The sequence below is a fragment of the Erigeron canadensis genome, chromosome 5 (genome assembly GCF_010389155.1).
Source record: "Erigeron canadensis isolate Cc75 chromosome 5, C_canadensis_v1, whole genome shotgun sequence".
NCBI classification, from domain to species: Eukaryota; Viridiplantae; Streptophyta; class Magnoliopsida; order Asterales; family Asteraceae; genus Erigeron; species Erigeron canadensis.
The window spans coordinates 7,168,612-7,186,134 of NC_057765.1; the positions used below are offsets into that span (position 1 = coordinate 7,168,612).

Here is a 17,523-nt window from a genome sequence, read left to right on the forward strand (position 1 = left end):
TGATCTTGAGTTCGTTTGGTCAACCACACTTCTTATGTTACATTACGTAGGGTGGCAAAACAAAAAGGATGAGCACGCTATAGTTAGACATAAACTATTACCTAAGCTTAAGGGAGTCAATTCGGTTAGGTCAGTCCAACTTGGTTGATCTCGACCGAAACCAATAACACTGTTAAACATCTTTTGAGGACCCCATGTAAGAACTACTAGTATGACAACTCCGTGTAAGAACTACTTATACGAAGTATACATATTATACATCATTGCTCCATTTCAATGCTAAATAGTTATTGTTCCAACTCTTCTTACAGCCGAGAAGAAAAAGCCGGTGTCAGTGGAGGTGGTGGTGTTTGTGCAGATTTAAGGTTTCTCCCTGAGATGTGCAATTGGAACTAAAATGGTATCACTGGGAGCAGTAGATGGCGGTGTCGTTTTAGCTTTACGGTTTGGTGCTCTTACAAGAATTACCTGTTGTAGGTTTTCCAACTTTGTTTTTAAAAGACAAAGTTTCTCCATGTGAGCTTCCGCTGCTGCAGCTTGTTGGTCATCACTTTCACTCTTGCCAATGATGTCACCGGCTTTGTTCTTTTTCTCTTTTGCACTCCTTTTTGGCTTAATCAAACTCATGTCAATTTTTCCATGCTCCACTTCACCGTCAACCTTAGATTTACATAAATGACCAGATGTTAGAAAACCTGAAACTTACAGAGCGAGCAATTTTTACGGCAAATCCATACCACCTATCGACGGCAAAATGGGTGAGTCGGGCAGGTCAAAACAGATTTAGGTAAAAAGTAAAGTTTTCATAGGCCACATTGCAGTGACCTAAAACCCTTTTAAAGTTTTTTTTTTTAAATAACATCTTGTGAAATTAAAACAATTATGCTATCTCAATGAAATAATTTAGGAGGTTTCATGCATTATAACATGCTTGTGGTGTATACCAACTCTTTCTATTTACTAGTTTGACTCATTAGAGAGGTGGCATAACCCAAATTGGTCGACCATAAGAAAAATAATTCAAAATTGCCACCTATAATAGCAGGCATCAGATTCATTATAATAGTTGCACAATTGCACATTATTTCTACTCAAAACCATACCGCCTCTACAGTTGGGAAGATGACTTTCCATTGAATTACGCTTTTGTTGAGCTCTAACTCGACCAAGTACAATATAACATACCACAGAAATGACCGGTATCGTAGGCACATCGTTGAGCAATGAAAGTTCTATGTGTTCAACTTTTATTTTTATTTTCTGCAACTACTACTGTATGTGATAACTGATCCTAACAAGTCATGAGTCTGGGTCATGAAAGTGGTTTACTATGCAATGAGTAACAGAAAGATGACATAAAATAACGACTTTGACTCCAACAACATATGTAACAATAAATGATCTATGCACATTAATTGTAGGTTGTTATGAAATGGTACGTTGAGTTTAACTTTTTTTCTCAATACATTTTTCTTGAAAGGCTGGATATGGGGAAGGGTACCTAGAAATTAAAGGTGGCAATCTCGATCCAATTACTTATAACTTGACTTCACCAAAAATCAATGATGATAAAACAGTTTACGTTGAAAGAGTTAAAAAAATGAATATGGGTCAAATGGGATTAACAGGTAGAAAGCCAACCACTGTAAGTCCAAATGAATAACAACCTTCAAAATTGCTTAATCAAGAAAGGTCAAATTGTTTTCGTACGGATGTAGTTTTTGTATCATAATAAGCACATTATAATATAACAAAACTAAAAAGAATGAAACTTTGCTTGTGGGTCGGGCAAAAATGACGAAGCCTGTTTTGAGCAACACTTAAAAATTACCAGTTTTGACCGCTTACATAACCTGCCAGAATTGCCACTTTGCCACCTCGATATCCAATATATATACCATATTACCATATACATATACAATCTTAATATATACTATAAGACAGTTGAACTAATGACTTATTAACCAATCAAATCGCTCAATTTCTTCAAATTGACTCTCGCTTATGTCATCATTTAGATCAACTATAAATTTAAAATCCTAAAAATCATTATCCAATTATATTATTATATTAGTATTTATATTATTTTGTAGAAAAAATTTCATTAATTTCAATTTTTTTGTTTTCAATCAATAATTTACACTTTTTAACCCTAAATATTTAAACTATATTTATTTTTAGTCATCAACTTGAGAGAATTTTTAAAAAACTTACAAAAATTATTTATATTAAAAATTTTTAAAGTTACAATTGTCACTCAAATCAAGAGTCATAATCGTTATCAAAGAATATGAAAACAATCCTAATTGTTATCTAATTATCATAAGATGATTGAAAATAAACATATTCGTGTTATGGGTCGGCATCATAATTAAGTATATATACTTGAATTCAAGAACAGGATCACAAGTATGTTTATATTTTAATTCTTAAATTATCTTTCATAATAATATAACATTATGAGTACAACTGGTCAGTGTTGTAAATAACGGCCGTTATAACGGCTGTTATAACGTTAACGGAGGTCCACCGTTACGTTAAGGGGCTTGGAGGGTAAAGTTCAAGGTCTGAGTCAATTAAGGTCAAATAATGGATTTAACGGCTTTAACGGCCGTTATAACGGGATTTAATGGTTAAATAATGGGATTTAACGGTTAAATAACGGAGCTTAACGGTCAAAAGACATCTTTTTGACTAATTTTGTTAGAAAATTGCTAATATGTATATTTTTTATATAAATTCCTTTATATTGTGTAGTCTCCGTTATAACGCCGTTATAACTCCGCGAAATGATATTTAACCTTAAAGGTAGTCGACTGCCAAGTGACCGCGAAACGTTATTTACAACCTTGTAACTGGTTTCAAAAAATTCTATAATAGATAAGTTATTCTAGCATGTGTCTTGTGGAATGACTACGACAAAGAATTTTATCAATATGTCTCAGCTAATAATGACAGTATCGAACCTGTGATTAATTTACTACAACTTGCAAAGTATAACACTAATTTTTAAAGTTATAAGTTTTTATCAATTAAATGTATTAAGATCTAATAATGATAATATCGTAAACCCTGTGTCCAGTGTTGGACACGGGTCTAAAATCTAGTATATATACTAGATGGATGCCCATGTCATGCGGCGGCGATGGTGGTAGCGATGGCAGTATGGTGGTGGCGGCGATGGGTTGTGGCGGTGGTGGCGAATAGCGTAGGTAATTGATGTAAAGATGATAGTGTAGATATATTAAGAGTTAAGAGAGTAAGTGTCGGCGCGTTGCGGCGGTGAGATGGTAGGGGTGATAGGTCATAGAATGTGATAGCCAAATGCCTTAGCCGTACGGGCTCCGCCCCCGGATTTGAAAATTCGTCGAAAGTATATCGAATGACATCTCTAATGAAAGAGGCAAAGAGCATGAAATTTGAAGAACACCCATATAATTTTTATAATTTGATGTACGGTTTTTGAGAAAAGATTTTGAATGAATTGGAGGAATAAAATGATTTATCGAGGAGAGAGAAAAATGAGTGGTTGAGATTTGAGAAGAGAAAAAAAAATGAGTGGTTGAGATTTCTTCTAAGAGTATTATGAACTAGGTAATTCGAAAGCCCCGCGTTGCGGGGATGTAATTAACGTTTTTCATGTTTTGTTATTTAAATGCATTACCACAAATACAACATTGTAAATGTGTTTACTTCCAAATTAATAACTGCATAAAACATAATGTTTAAAAAAACCTTCTAAAGAAGAAATAAAACGCAAATATGTTTATTTAAGGGCAATAACACAAAACACTCAAAAGTTATCAACTCCATCTAAGACCATGTTTGCTTAATATTTGGTATGTTAACCGTATCTAGTTTTGCGACCTTTTTACATGGTATGGCACGTGACAACATACAGGTATATAACGTTTATGTTTACTAAAAAAAATCATGAAGGAAAAAGCATTCATAAAATTGCTAAAAAAAAATATCAAAATACAAAAAAAAATCATTTATAACAAATGTTAAAAACTCAAAATATTGCAAAATAGATATTAAAAAAAAACCAAAATTAAAAATTTAGGAACAAATACTTTTAAAAAAATTAGGGCTAATAGGTTCTAAAGGTATCTTACTCGTCGACTTTTACTATGTAAAGTATCGTCCAAAAAAACCTCCTAATGTAAACCAAGTGTGTGTAAACGTGATCTAATGTGGGTATCAAAACCACTATCCGGTTTTCCAAAAGCTGTTTTGTGTGTGTTTGGCCGGAAAATTCGTCGGGAAACTTCAAATGCAGATTACGGCTTCAATACTTCGAATTAGAACACGAACGTTTCACCAAAATACTCAGAGAATCACACCGTGAATAAACCCTCAGCAACAGAAATCGAATAAAAAGGTCTCCGGAAAAAATGGTGATTCGCCGGAAAATTTGTCGGAAAACTTCAAATGCAGATTACAGCTTCAATACTTCAAATTAGAACACAAACGTTTCACCAAAATACTCATAATCACACCGTGAACAAACCCTCAGCAACAGAAATCGAATAAATAGGTCGCCGGAAAAAATGGTGATTCGCCGGATCGGATAAAAAGCTCCCGCAACGCAAACATTTCCAATCAAACATTCCATTTCACATCACCAATCACTTCATAATCCTCACCAGATCACTCACTCATAGTTTCTAGTTGTTAAGTTTTATAGTTGGTAAGGTTCATACGTGACCCAGTTAAACTTGCGTTTCATTTTCCATTCAGATTTCCGATCATTATTGCTTAAATTCACTGTGTTTCTCTTAGTTAATGTTATTAAAGTTATTTGCAAGTTACGGTTTGTGATTTGGTTTAGTATAGCTCGAGTTACCATTTTAGAGTCTTGAAATTTTAGATCCGTGTAGCATGAAATATACACGTTAACTTTTCGTTTTGAAGGCATGGGTTGATTCGTTATTGTCATATTTAGTAGTGTGTTAAGTTTCGAAGCATTTGATTACCGTTTATTTTTTAAGATATAAGCTAGTTATTAGTTTCTCGCAAGATTTTCGATCCCGTTGACCTTTGATTGGAGAGGATTACAACCTGTTTCTTTGGTTAGATATCTAGATTATGCTGCAGTCAAGCTGTGTGTGAAGTTTCGTGGCAATTGGTTACCGTTTATTTTCAAGCAATGCAAGTTAGTTACGAGTTTTTTATAAGGTTTTCAGGTTAGTTTTCGGGTCAATTGTGAAGGTTATAAGGTTGTTACTTAGTTGCTATATATAGATTGGGGTCTAGAGAATACATGTGTGAAAACCGTTTGGTTGTAGATCAAAGCAGTTACTAGTTAGAAGCGATCAAAGTTGCCACTTTGATACAAAGTTTATGTTTTTCGCTATTTTCGGGTTAGTTTTTAGGATAATTGTTAAGGTGAAAACGTTGTTACAAAAAGTAGATTGATAGATTGGGTTACAAAGAATCCACATGTGGCAACGGATTCATTAGATCTCGTTTCGGTTATAAGTTATTCGATCTCAAAGTTGCTCCGCGAAAACATTTTCTACATGTTTCGTTGACTTGTAAAGTCAACTAGGGGTTACTTTTAAATTTCCATGCTGCACTTCGATCACTCTTCTACTTAGTTTTATTATTAGATCTTTAATTTACAGGATAACCAAACTTATTATATGCATTTGAACTTTTCCGGCGAATCACCATTTTTCCCGACGACCTTTTTTTCGATTTCTGTTGCTGAGGGTTTGTTCATGGTATGATTTTGAGTATTTTGGTGAAACGTTCGTGTTCTAATTCGAAGTATTGAAGTCGTGATCTGCATTTGAAGTTTTCCAGCGGACAAAACCGCTTAAACTTTTAAGTGGTATTCTTAATCCCCTAATTAAGAATATATTACACTGTTTATCATTAGATTAGGAGGTTTTTTGGGAAGATACTTTACATAGTAAAAGTCGACAAGTAAGATAAGTAAGATACCTTTAGAACCTATTAGCCCAAAAAATTATCAAGGAAAAAGTTATGTTTAAACAAAAATATGTTACTTAAATTGATTTTATATAAAATCAAAGAAAACAACAACAAAAAAAAGTATACATATATAAATGTATTCAAATATAAAATTTCAGGGTTATATATAAAAGTTTTTTAAAAGTATGTATCAATCTATTCAAATATAAAATTTCAGGGTTATATATATGAAAGTTTTATGGGTTAAAAATGTAAATTTGAAAACAAAAAATGTATCTTAAAAAATTGGGGGGAGAAGGATTCGAGCCAGGGAGGCAGGGACCTCCCCTTTAGGGGGGAAAGTCTTTACCACTCAACCAAACTCAATCTTTTGTTTATATTTTACATGTGTTTTATTTATTTCATAAAGGCAGGTAAATACAAAAAGTACTATTCACATCCATTTGCTTTATTTTTAGGTTTTCACTTAAAGTTGAAAAAATGGAGGGAACAAATGCTTTATAATGTAGTAGAGATAGAAAGATGTTGTAAATTAATAGGTATATCAAGTGGAGATGTTTAGAATAGTAAACAAAATGAGGGGTATTTTAGGGTCATCAATTCATAATTTGAGGAGGGCGGGTTCATTTGCTTTATATAGTATTATAGATATAGATTATAGAGATATACATATCTTAGTAAGACTAAATATGTCAGACATAACAAATTATCAGAGTGGAGATAATAACTAGAAATATATATCGAAAAGAAAGGTACCTTGTTAGTTGATGTTAATAGATGCAACTCCCCGTGGTCCAGCTGCTGCTTAGCGGTTGGTGACCCGGGGTTCTTTCTCCCACAGAGCTGTGTTGCACACCCGTCTTTTGGTGTATGAGCGACATTTGTGGGCATTCCCTCTGTTACAATTTTATCAATAGCTTCGTTCTTTGAATGTCTTGATTTGGAACCTTTTGATAACAAAGGACCATCATTTTGGGCTGAGTTATCCTCCCCTCCCTGCACATTTTAGACAAAAATGAAACATAACTTTTTTTTTTTTGAACAGCAGCATTCAAAAGTAACTGATAAGTAGTGGTGCATAAATGCATGGCAGGAGGTTCAAGATTATAGAGTAAAGATAAACACGGGAACTTTGAGTAGAAAAACTATATTCTATCAATAACAACGAACTTTACAATTATAAAGTAAAGATAAAACACAGGAGGTTTCGTACAACATAACAGTAAATTTTGGGTGACTTTTGTAAGATTTGACCCTTTTCATAGTAAGCTAAAATTTATTTAGCCCTGGGCGATTAGATTAAAACCCATTCATAAGTGAATGGCTTCAAATCGGAACTTCTGATACTTCTGATACGACTTTCTGATCTACTATCAGGGGACCCGAATATATTAAAACATATAAAACAAACCGCGAATAAACTAAAAACATCAGAGAGACTAATAAAAATTTAAGAACAGCTTTATCCCTGCGAAATTTAGCACTCGCACTTCACAAATCATGATGAACATGAACACAGGTGGTATATAGATTAAAAATGTCAATTTTATCTAGTTATGAATGATTCCAAACAGTTAACTTGATATCATTTTGAATGTTAAAAGTAACTACTTGGCCATAAATAAGTTTCTTTTTAAAGGTTATAGCATCAAACAATGAAAGCAACATTAGATAATCATAAGAGAACTGATAAAAGATAGCAAGAAATTCATGCCAGCTTGAAAGTTGATTATTTATGAGTGACTTCCAAATTTAACTGTACACCCGTTTTTAGGAACAGAGACATGAATGATTATGAGCTGGAAGAGAGAGAAAGATATAAAAATACTAACCCAGGAAAGAAGTTATTTATCAATGGAAAATACATTAGGAATATGCATGGATGCAGATATATAGAATAGGACTATCATATAAATCAATACAAAAACTAACCTCACCTTTTTGGTTTTCAGAGAAAGATAGCGGGCATTTTTGAACCACTTGCTCACCTGAGAATGACACATTATTACTCATACTTCTAAGAGAAACTGCAAATCAATGTTCATAAAAAAACTTCGTAATCAACACATAGTTCTTTTATCATCCCGAGAACTACAATATTACTTCAATGACAAACTAGCATTTTACCATAAATTCTGCGAAATTTATTCGAAGTCATTCGTGGAAGAAATACATGGGTTCTGTCTTTATTTATAATCAAATGTAATGTTTAAGCTTGAAAATGAATAACTTGACTTTACAATGTACAACTGAACAATTCAATGCACAAACGTCAAAGTAGGGGTGTTGATGAGTCGGGTTATTCGGATCGAAGAATAATAAAATAACCCATAACCCAAACCGAAAAGATATGGTTTACTTGGGTTCGGGTTATTCAAGTTTGGGTTGTTTGAGTCAGGTTTTGAGTGACCCAAATAAGATGTGATGTTGAGTTTAAAGCACATGAAAGTTTTTTTCTTTTTAAAAGGTTAATTATACAACAATATAATTTCAATTTCAAAAACATTGAAAATAATATATACCCCATATATCTGTAGATTAAAAAATTTCATATACATAAAAGTGTTTTAAAAACAATTTAATGCATCAAAACATAGGTATGTTAACAATAAAAAAAAATAATAGATAAAATAGACCAGTTACAAACTATGTAAAACACTATAAGGTACTTAAATAATAAAACAATTTGACATAGATATAACTCAAATTTGCCAACTCACCAATTTAACATTTTAAATAGTTAATATATTTACCTTCTGGGGGTCAAGACCCAATTGCTTTGAAAGTTCTTCTTTAACAGCTCGAGAGGGGAGTTGATTATTTGCAAAAACAAGGCGAAGCTTCTGATATAACAAAGAAAAATAATTAGAAACTAACAAATGACACTGGCACTGAACAGTGACAAGTGGGGGCTTCAGTAAAAATATAATTATAGTAAAAAACAGAAAATACCTCTACAGCTTCAGCTGGAATCCTGAAAAATGATCGTTTAGTTTCTTTGCCAATTACACGTGTCTCAACCTTGGTAGTGTCAGCAATATCTTTTGCATCTTTGTCCTCAGTTTCACAAAGGGTCATTAAGGTAGTAGCTGCATCAGACTCTTTTTCTCTCCGTTTTCTGTTAGTGGGTCCCCAATCTTCATCTTCACTTACTTGTTCGTTAGCAAGAGCATCTTTTCCAAACATTTCCTGTAGAGTAAGTTACAACAAATGCTAATTACATACTCCGTAATTTACAGTACATAAGACTGCTAAATAAAACTAGGTAGATCAAAAAAAATCAAGGACTAATGTTGCTCAGCGCACCAAACTTATTAACACCCTTATATGTTGAGACAAAAGTATATCTTTATTGGAAATACATAAGAGCATATATAGAGATAAGCATGTGTCGACCATAACCGCTTGAGCAAAAAATGTACGGTTTTATGAGTTATACATCCCTATCACGTCAAACAGGTAAACTTAAAAAACTTAGTAATATGAAATGGTTCCACAATCCATTAGGTCAAATTTAGAAGTATATGTACATATGTGCAACCTCATGAAGCACTTTATTGAACATCAAAAAATGATAAATTTCTAGATTTTGCAGTTTTTTTAAAATATCTAATTAACTTAATAATAAAGTCACACAAAGGAAAAAACGAAGTGCTGGTGGGTCAAACTGACCCGCTACAACATGTATTAAATAATCAACTATTTCTTTCTTTTGAATGGAAAAATCAACCATTCTGACCCAAAGCCGTTCCCAACATGCCCATTTTCCCACATCAAATACCGCCATTGCAGATATTTAATCAATCTTTCACCTTTTTAAGTTCCATAACTTTCCAGATTTGTAAAAGAGTTGAAGAAAACAACTACATATCCAGCTTTAGTTACAGATAAAGATAGAACTCACATCATAAAGCTTCCGGTAATCCACTGATCGACGTTGTCGGCGGCCACTGACGAACTCAGAATCAGAACCAGAACAAGAACCAGAACCCAGACCATTAAAGTCAGCAGAGGTGCTTTCAAGACCCATTTTACTACTAAACTTCCTAGACTCCTCATCAAGAACTTCTTCATTGAGTGATTGTAAACTGTAGCTACTACCGGAATCACCATTAGATAATTCACCTTCAGAGCAAACTCTGCTATTGTTGGAACTATTTTCATGTTGTTCAACTCTGTCTGGGTCATAATCATCATCACCAGAATCCTCTGAAGGCCAGTCTTCTTGATTGAGTAAAGTATCCCCACCATCAGGCAACATTGCTTCAACCTTAAATATATCCTGTTTCAAACAATGGTAAATCGAACTTTCATCATTCAATCAATATTTGAGACACTTTTGAAAACCTTATAATGTGTTTCTGCTCATGCTTATGTTATACTGCAATTAATAGGAAATAGGTTGGTAAAATAGTCTCATCCCATGACTAACCCAACCCATTTTCCGATGGCCCAACATGACTCGTTCCAGGATATGTTTCAAGTTGGCCTATCCAGTTGACTTGTAACCCCCTTTTTCCCATTACCCAATCCAATCCAAGCCGTGTGCCACTGGTATTAATGTCAGAAAACCATGTTAAAGAAAGAAGGTATACATGTCAATCTAATATTAGCAACATATCATGAAGTGAACTATTTGTTGTCTCTCAAAAGAAAAGAGGCATAACTATTGTAGAGTAGGAGGGGTGATAAGGAACAAGGTGATGAGGTTTTAATACAACCAACCTGCCAATTGCTGTCATTGGGGTAGCTTGTTCCAAGGTGTGCATTCATTGCATCTATGATTTCAGTCTTACAAACACAATATTTACAATACCAACATTGGTCTCCAGGGGGAACTGATATACATAACACTTCAGTCAAATTTCAGAAAATAATTAAAATCGATTACTAGACTAGATGAGATGAGATAACGGGTAAAATCTGTGAAGCGCTTACTGTTTTCAGTTAATAGGGGAGGGTCGATGCACAATTGATGGAATGCACAATTGCAAGTCCCATCACACAATATAATGTCATTGTCCGGAAATGCCTCCCTGAGCTTACACTTCGCACAGTGTATCTAAATATGATAAACACAAAACAAGTAACTATTATGGTGATCATGATCGAAAGCCCAATGAGACCTCCCAAAAAGATATTACAATCCATCTGCTAATCCCAAACCAAGTCCAATATTAAAAGAATAATAATATAATTTTAGGTAGTAAACAAAAAAAAAATGTAAGTGTTGGTGGAGATATCTTTGTATCAAGTGTTTATCTTGTAGCAAGATGCAAACTGTCTTTAAAGTTGAAAAGTTTTTCATTTGACCATGAGTCAAAGTGTACTCCTGTTATGGACCATAAGACATAAGCTTTAAAATAACGAACTTCATTTCTAAAGTTTTGGCTAGTTTACATGTTTCATAGAACATCAAAACGTAATTAACAAAAGTAGCCATTGGATGCATACATTCTCATGATGTACGGATCCATCCAGAGCTATTGCGGACTCATCAATACATCCATCTGAGCTAAGTAACTCCAGCTGGCGTAAAGCATCACGGAGTCCAAGTTTACATTTTAATATTTGCTTCTTGGCTCTTTGAAGTTCTCTTTCTGGCTTTATTTTTTCTCGGCTGAATATAATAACAAAAGTCAAAAATCAGTGCAACAAAAGCGCCATCTCCGAAGTGTGTCAAGATATATCAGAATAGTCACATAACAAAATGTAATTTAGCAAAAATGATTTTTGAATAAGTACCAAAAACTACAATCAATAAGGCTATCTCCAAACATCTCCATTTCTCCATCTCCACATATTCAAAAAACTAGCCTCTTTATGAATCTTTCTCCACAAAAACTCATCTCCAACCATCTATTTGAAAAACCGTACTCCAAAAAATTTTATACTAATATTATGTCACACAATAACTTTATATTAACTGTATTATTATATAATATACAATTAACAATACACGATTGAATTAAATAAATTTTAGTAAACTAAAAATTACATTGAATACAGAGATGATAATTTTCAAACGTCACAACTCACAACACAAATATGACACAAAAAAGGATTTTGGACCATAAACGGGTAAAGACAAAGAACACGTGTACTAAATGGTACTTCAAATCTTTAAATAAGGGAAATTAGTGTGATGGAGTACCACATTGGAGATAGCCTAAGAACTACCATCAGTATCCACTTCCATGCTAATATATACGAAGTTACGGACTAAGAAAAATGAAAATCATTAATGCATAATTTCGTATGTTCGTTGCCACTGAGAATGTTGAGCCAGGTGGTCTAAAATCATTAAGGCTTCAAGGGTAAGAACTAAAGCTCCGGAAAAGTTATTCATGTCACCTACTCCTTTGAACTTAAAACTTTATGGTCAGAACTTAGCATGTCATCTCAATTATACCCAGATGGCTGTTCAATACAAAGGTCACAAAGATTGCATCATAATACACTGATTACCAACACAATATAATACCATTAATGTGCATCCCGAAGGAGAACTACAAGAGACAGTATAGCTTCTATTTCCAAATAGACTATAAAACTTAGATGGCATATTATCATAATTTGCTTTTCTGGTTCTCTCTTACATGCCATTGAATGATTGTGCCTCTTGGACCTCTACCCCGGAGGCCTTTTGCTTATTTTCAGGGAAATGTTCTTGGTTTAGGCGTTATTAGGATGAGTATTTTCTTGCTTTGCTGAACTTTACTCATCTTCCTGTATGATGCATACTTCTACAGTGGCTTCCCTCTTGTGAGCATCTATCTTGCTTCATGTCATAATATGCCCTCTCCTTTTGTGGTTATAATTAAAAAATTTCATGTTTCTAAATAACATATTTATTATAGAGATTTTACATTCTCTTTGCTTTATCTTTCCATTCGTTTCCAACTTTTACACAAAAGTCATTTGATACTCCCACCTTCCAAGAATTCGTACACACCACTTCACTTCCCTACCAACATTATTTTCCACGTTCAGTCTCAGAATAGTCAAGTGGAGTAACGAGGGCCTGACACCAAAAACAGGGGCACACGGGTGATATATAAGGTAGAGAACTTAGTAATAATATTAATGGCAAGCTTCTCAGAGCTATACTTCCTTTAGATAGAAAAAAATTCTGTCTCTTGTGCTATTCTTTTCCTGCAGTCTCTTCTGGATACCGGAGTTATGACCAAAATTCGCAATCTCTCTCCTCTACCACAATCTTGTCTCCCTTTATAGTCCTCTCTATCTCCCATTGACCATCAAGTCAATAATGAACTCCTAATCAGTCATCAAGGGCGTAATCACAACTGAAGTAAACTGATGTTTAAGGATGTAAGGCATTGAACTCAATAGTGCGGATAGAACTAACGGAGTATAATTTACAAAATGATGAAGCCCCTATCATTTTCTACGTAAAGTGACTACACATGTTAAATGCAATATTATATATAAAACGGTATATAGCATCCTGGCATTTCACATTGGTTGATTATAACTTATACAAATTATATACTCCTCAATAACAGATGATATGAGCTAAACGTATTCTATCACAAAACTATTACATTACTCTATACCTTGATAAACAGATTCACACCAAATGTGTGTCCTTAGTACGTTTTCAATGCAGATGCACACGAAAAGAGCAATTTACATTTTACACATGAATAAAGCCTCACAGTTTCAGTTTTGAATAAAATTTACCTATATTGTTACAGTAAGCCTTTCACTACTATAACAAGCCTAATTGTCCAGTTTCACCCTTGCCATTAAATATTTTCAAGTGATGGCGTAAACACAGATATTGCAAAGAAGGATTCGAATACGGTAGATACCTCTGACCTTTCCAGCCTTCGGTTGAGTATGCGTCTAGAAGATTCTGTTGCATTTTCATTTTAATGAGAAGATACCTCGTCTGCCTTTGCAGCTTCGAAGCTTCGTCAACCACAACTTTGTTGTTTGTCCTCCTTTTCCGTTTTCGCCTTCGCCTCCGCTTAATCTTCTCGGATATAAGATCCCCCTTTTCACATTTTGCATTTTCATTTGAACCAATCGCAGACTCCTGATTTTGGCATGTCACTAAAGGTGGTGTGTTCAATGATTTGGCTGCTTTATTAGAACCATTTCTACGTCTAATGTCTTTCTTTTTGCTGTTGGTCGATAAGTCAGCAAGCTTCTTTTTAGACATACGAGAAGTCGGGCAATTCTCATTAGGTTTTACTTTTCTTGATCTCTGTGTAGAACCCTTTGTTTTGATGCCTTCCAACGGCACCACTTCGCCAATATTCTCATGACCCTCTTCCACTGGTCCACTCATGTTTATTACCTACGCATCATGCTAAAAAAACCAAAACAAATAAGCTGAGCATACGTAAACCTATGAATTCCAAAAGCAACATTTACAAACCAAATCTAACTACTCTAATCAGAAAAATAATGATCGACAACCGCTACAAGTCCACAAACTAACTACTTTAACCATGTAGTTAAAATTTCGTACTTTCGTAAACTACAAATAAGTTGAGCATACGTAAATGTTGATTACAGTAGTTAGATTTGGTTTGTAAATGTTGCTTTTGGAATTCTTAAGTCCACACAGCAACATTTTCTGCATTTATTCAAATATTGACTTTCACAAAGTTAAAACCTGACAAAGACCCATGTAGTTTACGAAAGTACGAAACTTTAAGTATGGAATGCAGTAAATTCAGATTTCAAAAAAAAACATCCAATTATCATTAAATCGACATGATATTACATACATACATTGGCATCTGAGCTTCAGCCTTTGAGAACTAGCTAGGCATAGATTAACGGAAATTCGATCTCGATATAAAATCATTTGGAATCAGTTGGGCATCTAACCTTCAACCTTAGGCAACTATTTAGGCATAGGAAAACCGAAATTCGACCTCGATATCGATATAATTACAAGTTAACTAAACAAAAAAAAAAAAAAAAACTAGGTCCAGAAATTGTTACATATTACATACATAAGTTGAACTTCCATCTTCCATTATACGGATTATTTACTTAACTATTAGTTATAATTATAGCAAAATTAGGGTTCAATTATGAAAAGGGAATTATTATTATTATTATTATTATAAAATAAAATAATAAAGCAAAGATTGAGTACCTGAAAAGGAAGGAAATGCACATCTACATACACAGGGAAACTGAAAAATGAGACGAGATTAACTAAGTAATTAGTTAATTAATTAATTAACAATTAGATTAGTGGTTAAATATTAGGTGATAGTTTTGAACTTTTGATTGATGATGATGATGATGAGCTTTTATTTATTGATTTTTTGTTATATAGTTGAGTAAGTGATTTTGCGAGAGGGAGAGAGAGAGTGTGTAATAAAGTGGGGGAATTTGTATTTGGTCGTGAATGGGAGGGTCGGCCGGTCGGCCAACGGTTGGGTTGGTGTCATAAAGTCATTGGCCGGTGAGTTAATAATAGGGAGAAGTGTGAGTGTATATGTTGCTCTTAAACATTTTGAACTCTAAAAATAGACTGAGATGAGTTATGGGTTCGATTTTTATTTTACGAAAAGGTTGGAGGGTTTTCTCTACTATTTAAATAGAAGATAGAAGTAACATCTCTATTTAGGTAAGGGTAAGGTCTGCCTACATTTTAATCTTCCTCATACACCGTCGAGATATTGAGGCTCAAAACCCGCAAAAGACAACACTGGGTAATTTCTTTCTCTATTTCTCTATGTTGTACTAAAGTAAATAAATTAAAAAAAAAAAAAAAAAAAAACTCAAATGACCAAATCTGTGCAAATTCAGATATGACTAAAAACACACAAAATTCTATCCAACTTAATTAACTAAATTGTTGTAGTTAAGCCTCAACCCCCATAAAATATTTGGGATTGTTTCAAATGAGATTTAACATTAAACTATTAACATCAACATCAGTATTTTTTTTAAGGAGTTAATTACTCACCATTATCGGGGGTCTAGCATTATGTTATCTTTTTTTATCCGTGCTCGAAAACCCCCTCATTGAGCCCAATAATTAAACATCTCGAAAAGCAAAACCTCATTGCTTAGACTTGATCAACCCACCTACGTAAAGTGGTTAACAACATCAATACCTAATTTTGTTAAAAACGAATTTTAAGAAATCTGATATGTAGACTCTCATATCCTTACGTATAAGTTTAACAATAAATTTGTTACTCTTTTTACAATTCAAAGTTTTATATAGTTTAGTTTATCTTTTAGATCTTATGGTAAAATTGAGTTAATTCAACGTAAATTTATTTTTCGTTTTTTTTTTTTTTTTTTTGTAAAAGTCAAATTGATTTAGTAGGAATTATTAATCCTATTATACCTCTTAAATGTACAGTTTGTACTACCTATAATATTATTTGTGTTGTGTGATAAATTAATTTTAAAAAAACATGATACAATTGTATAAATATGGTCTCCCATTTTATTAAGTTACAAGAACCGTGGTAATATAGTTTAAGAGTAAAAAATGGATTGTTATAATATACTAGTTTTAGATATGTTTCCTTGCACATGTTTAAAGCGTAAAACCATTGTCATCGGTGCTATTTCTTTGGTTCTGTTGGCACACAAATCAACTAACAACTATTAAGTATTTCCATAGGTAACCGATTTGATCGGCACACCCAACATTATAATGTATTAAATAAATAACTTGTTGCTCATAAACTTCAAATGGTCATGTGTCCAAAATTAGATACGTAAAGTTGGTAGCCTTCTCTCATGTGCTTAATTGCTAGTAAAATCTAGTTTCAGGTTAGATTACATCATAAATAAAAACAATCAATGATAACTTGGTCCCCTGATGGATATGATTCATATCTCAAAGTATTTATAAAACTTTTAAACACTCTTCTATTTAGGGGTGTCTTTGAGGTGGGGCAAGGAGGACATAATTCTATGGCCCAATTTCTATAGCGGCCCAAAATATTAGGTTTTTATAGATTCAGGTTCAACTTCTAATATAATTTCGGGGTTCTAAATTTTCATTTTCTCTCGGTCCCAATTCTTTTTTTTTTGTCATTCTCGGAGGCAGCCTGGATTTTATTGACATGAATCATGCGATTCATCAATTAGAAAACCGAGTCATATATCTAATCTCAAAAGTACTATTATGTTGAAGTTTCAGAAGACTTCCTCTCATGTTTGGTTTGCACATTCTCAAACTAGAAAACTAATATGAGTTTGTTCATCATTTGGAGCTCCAAAAGTGGTTGTCAAGGTTGTACTTGATGTTGCCCAACTATGGTTAGATGGAAATGAGACTTTTGTAAACACGATAGATTAAGATGGGAACATGATCCAAATGATGACCGATTTAGTGGTTCAACTTTTACCCGATTAAATATTTGTCAACTTATGATATTATATAAATGTTTAACATGTTATTAATTATATATGTTGCGCGTATTATGCGAGAATTGTTATATAAGCTATATCATAATAATTTATACGTAATCTATACCCTTATAATACAAATTAGAATTTTTTTTAAAAAAAATTTAAACAATTTCTTCCATATTTCCATATTGTCCATAATTCACACATTGC

At 33.3% G+C, this 17,523-nt stretch overlaps 1 protein-coding gene across 1 annotated transcript; it reads right to left on the reverse strand.

Moving 5' to 3' along the window:
• Positions 1–10: 10 nt before the first annotated feature.
• Positions 11–15,386, reverse strand: LOC122599580 (pathogenesis-related homeodomain protein). The gene is made up of 11 exons (XM_043772108.1): positions 15,083–15,386; positions 13,779–14,281; positions 11,398–11,563; positions 10,882–11,005; positions 10,669–10,781; positions 9,848–10,225; positions 8,896–9,132; positions 8,697–8,786; positions 7,881–7,931; positions 6,700–6,939; positions 11–660 (listed from the first exon to the last, which is right to left on the reverse strand). The coding sequence occupies exons 2-11, from the start codon at positions 14,258–14,260 to the stop codon at positions 361–363; spliced, it is 2,181 nt and encodes a 726-aa protein (XP_043628043.1). The 5' UTR covers positions 14,261–14,281; positions 15,083–15,386; the 3' UTR covers positions 11–360.
• Between the last annotated feature and the right edge of the window lie 2,137 nt (positions 15,387–17,523).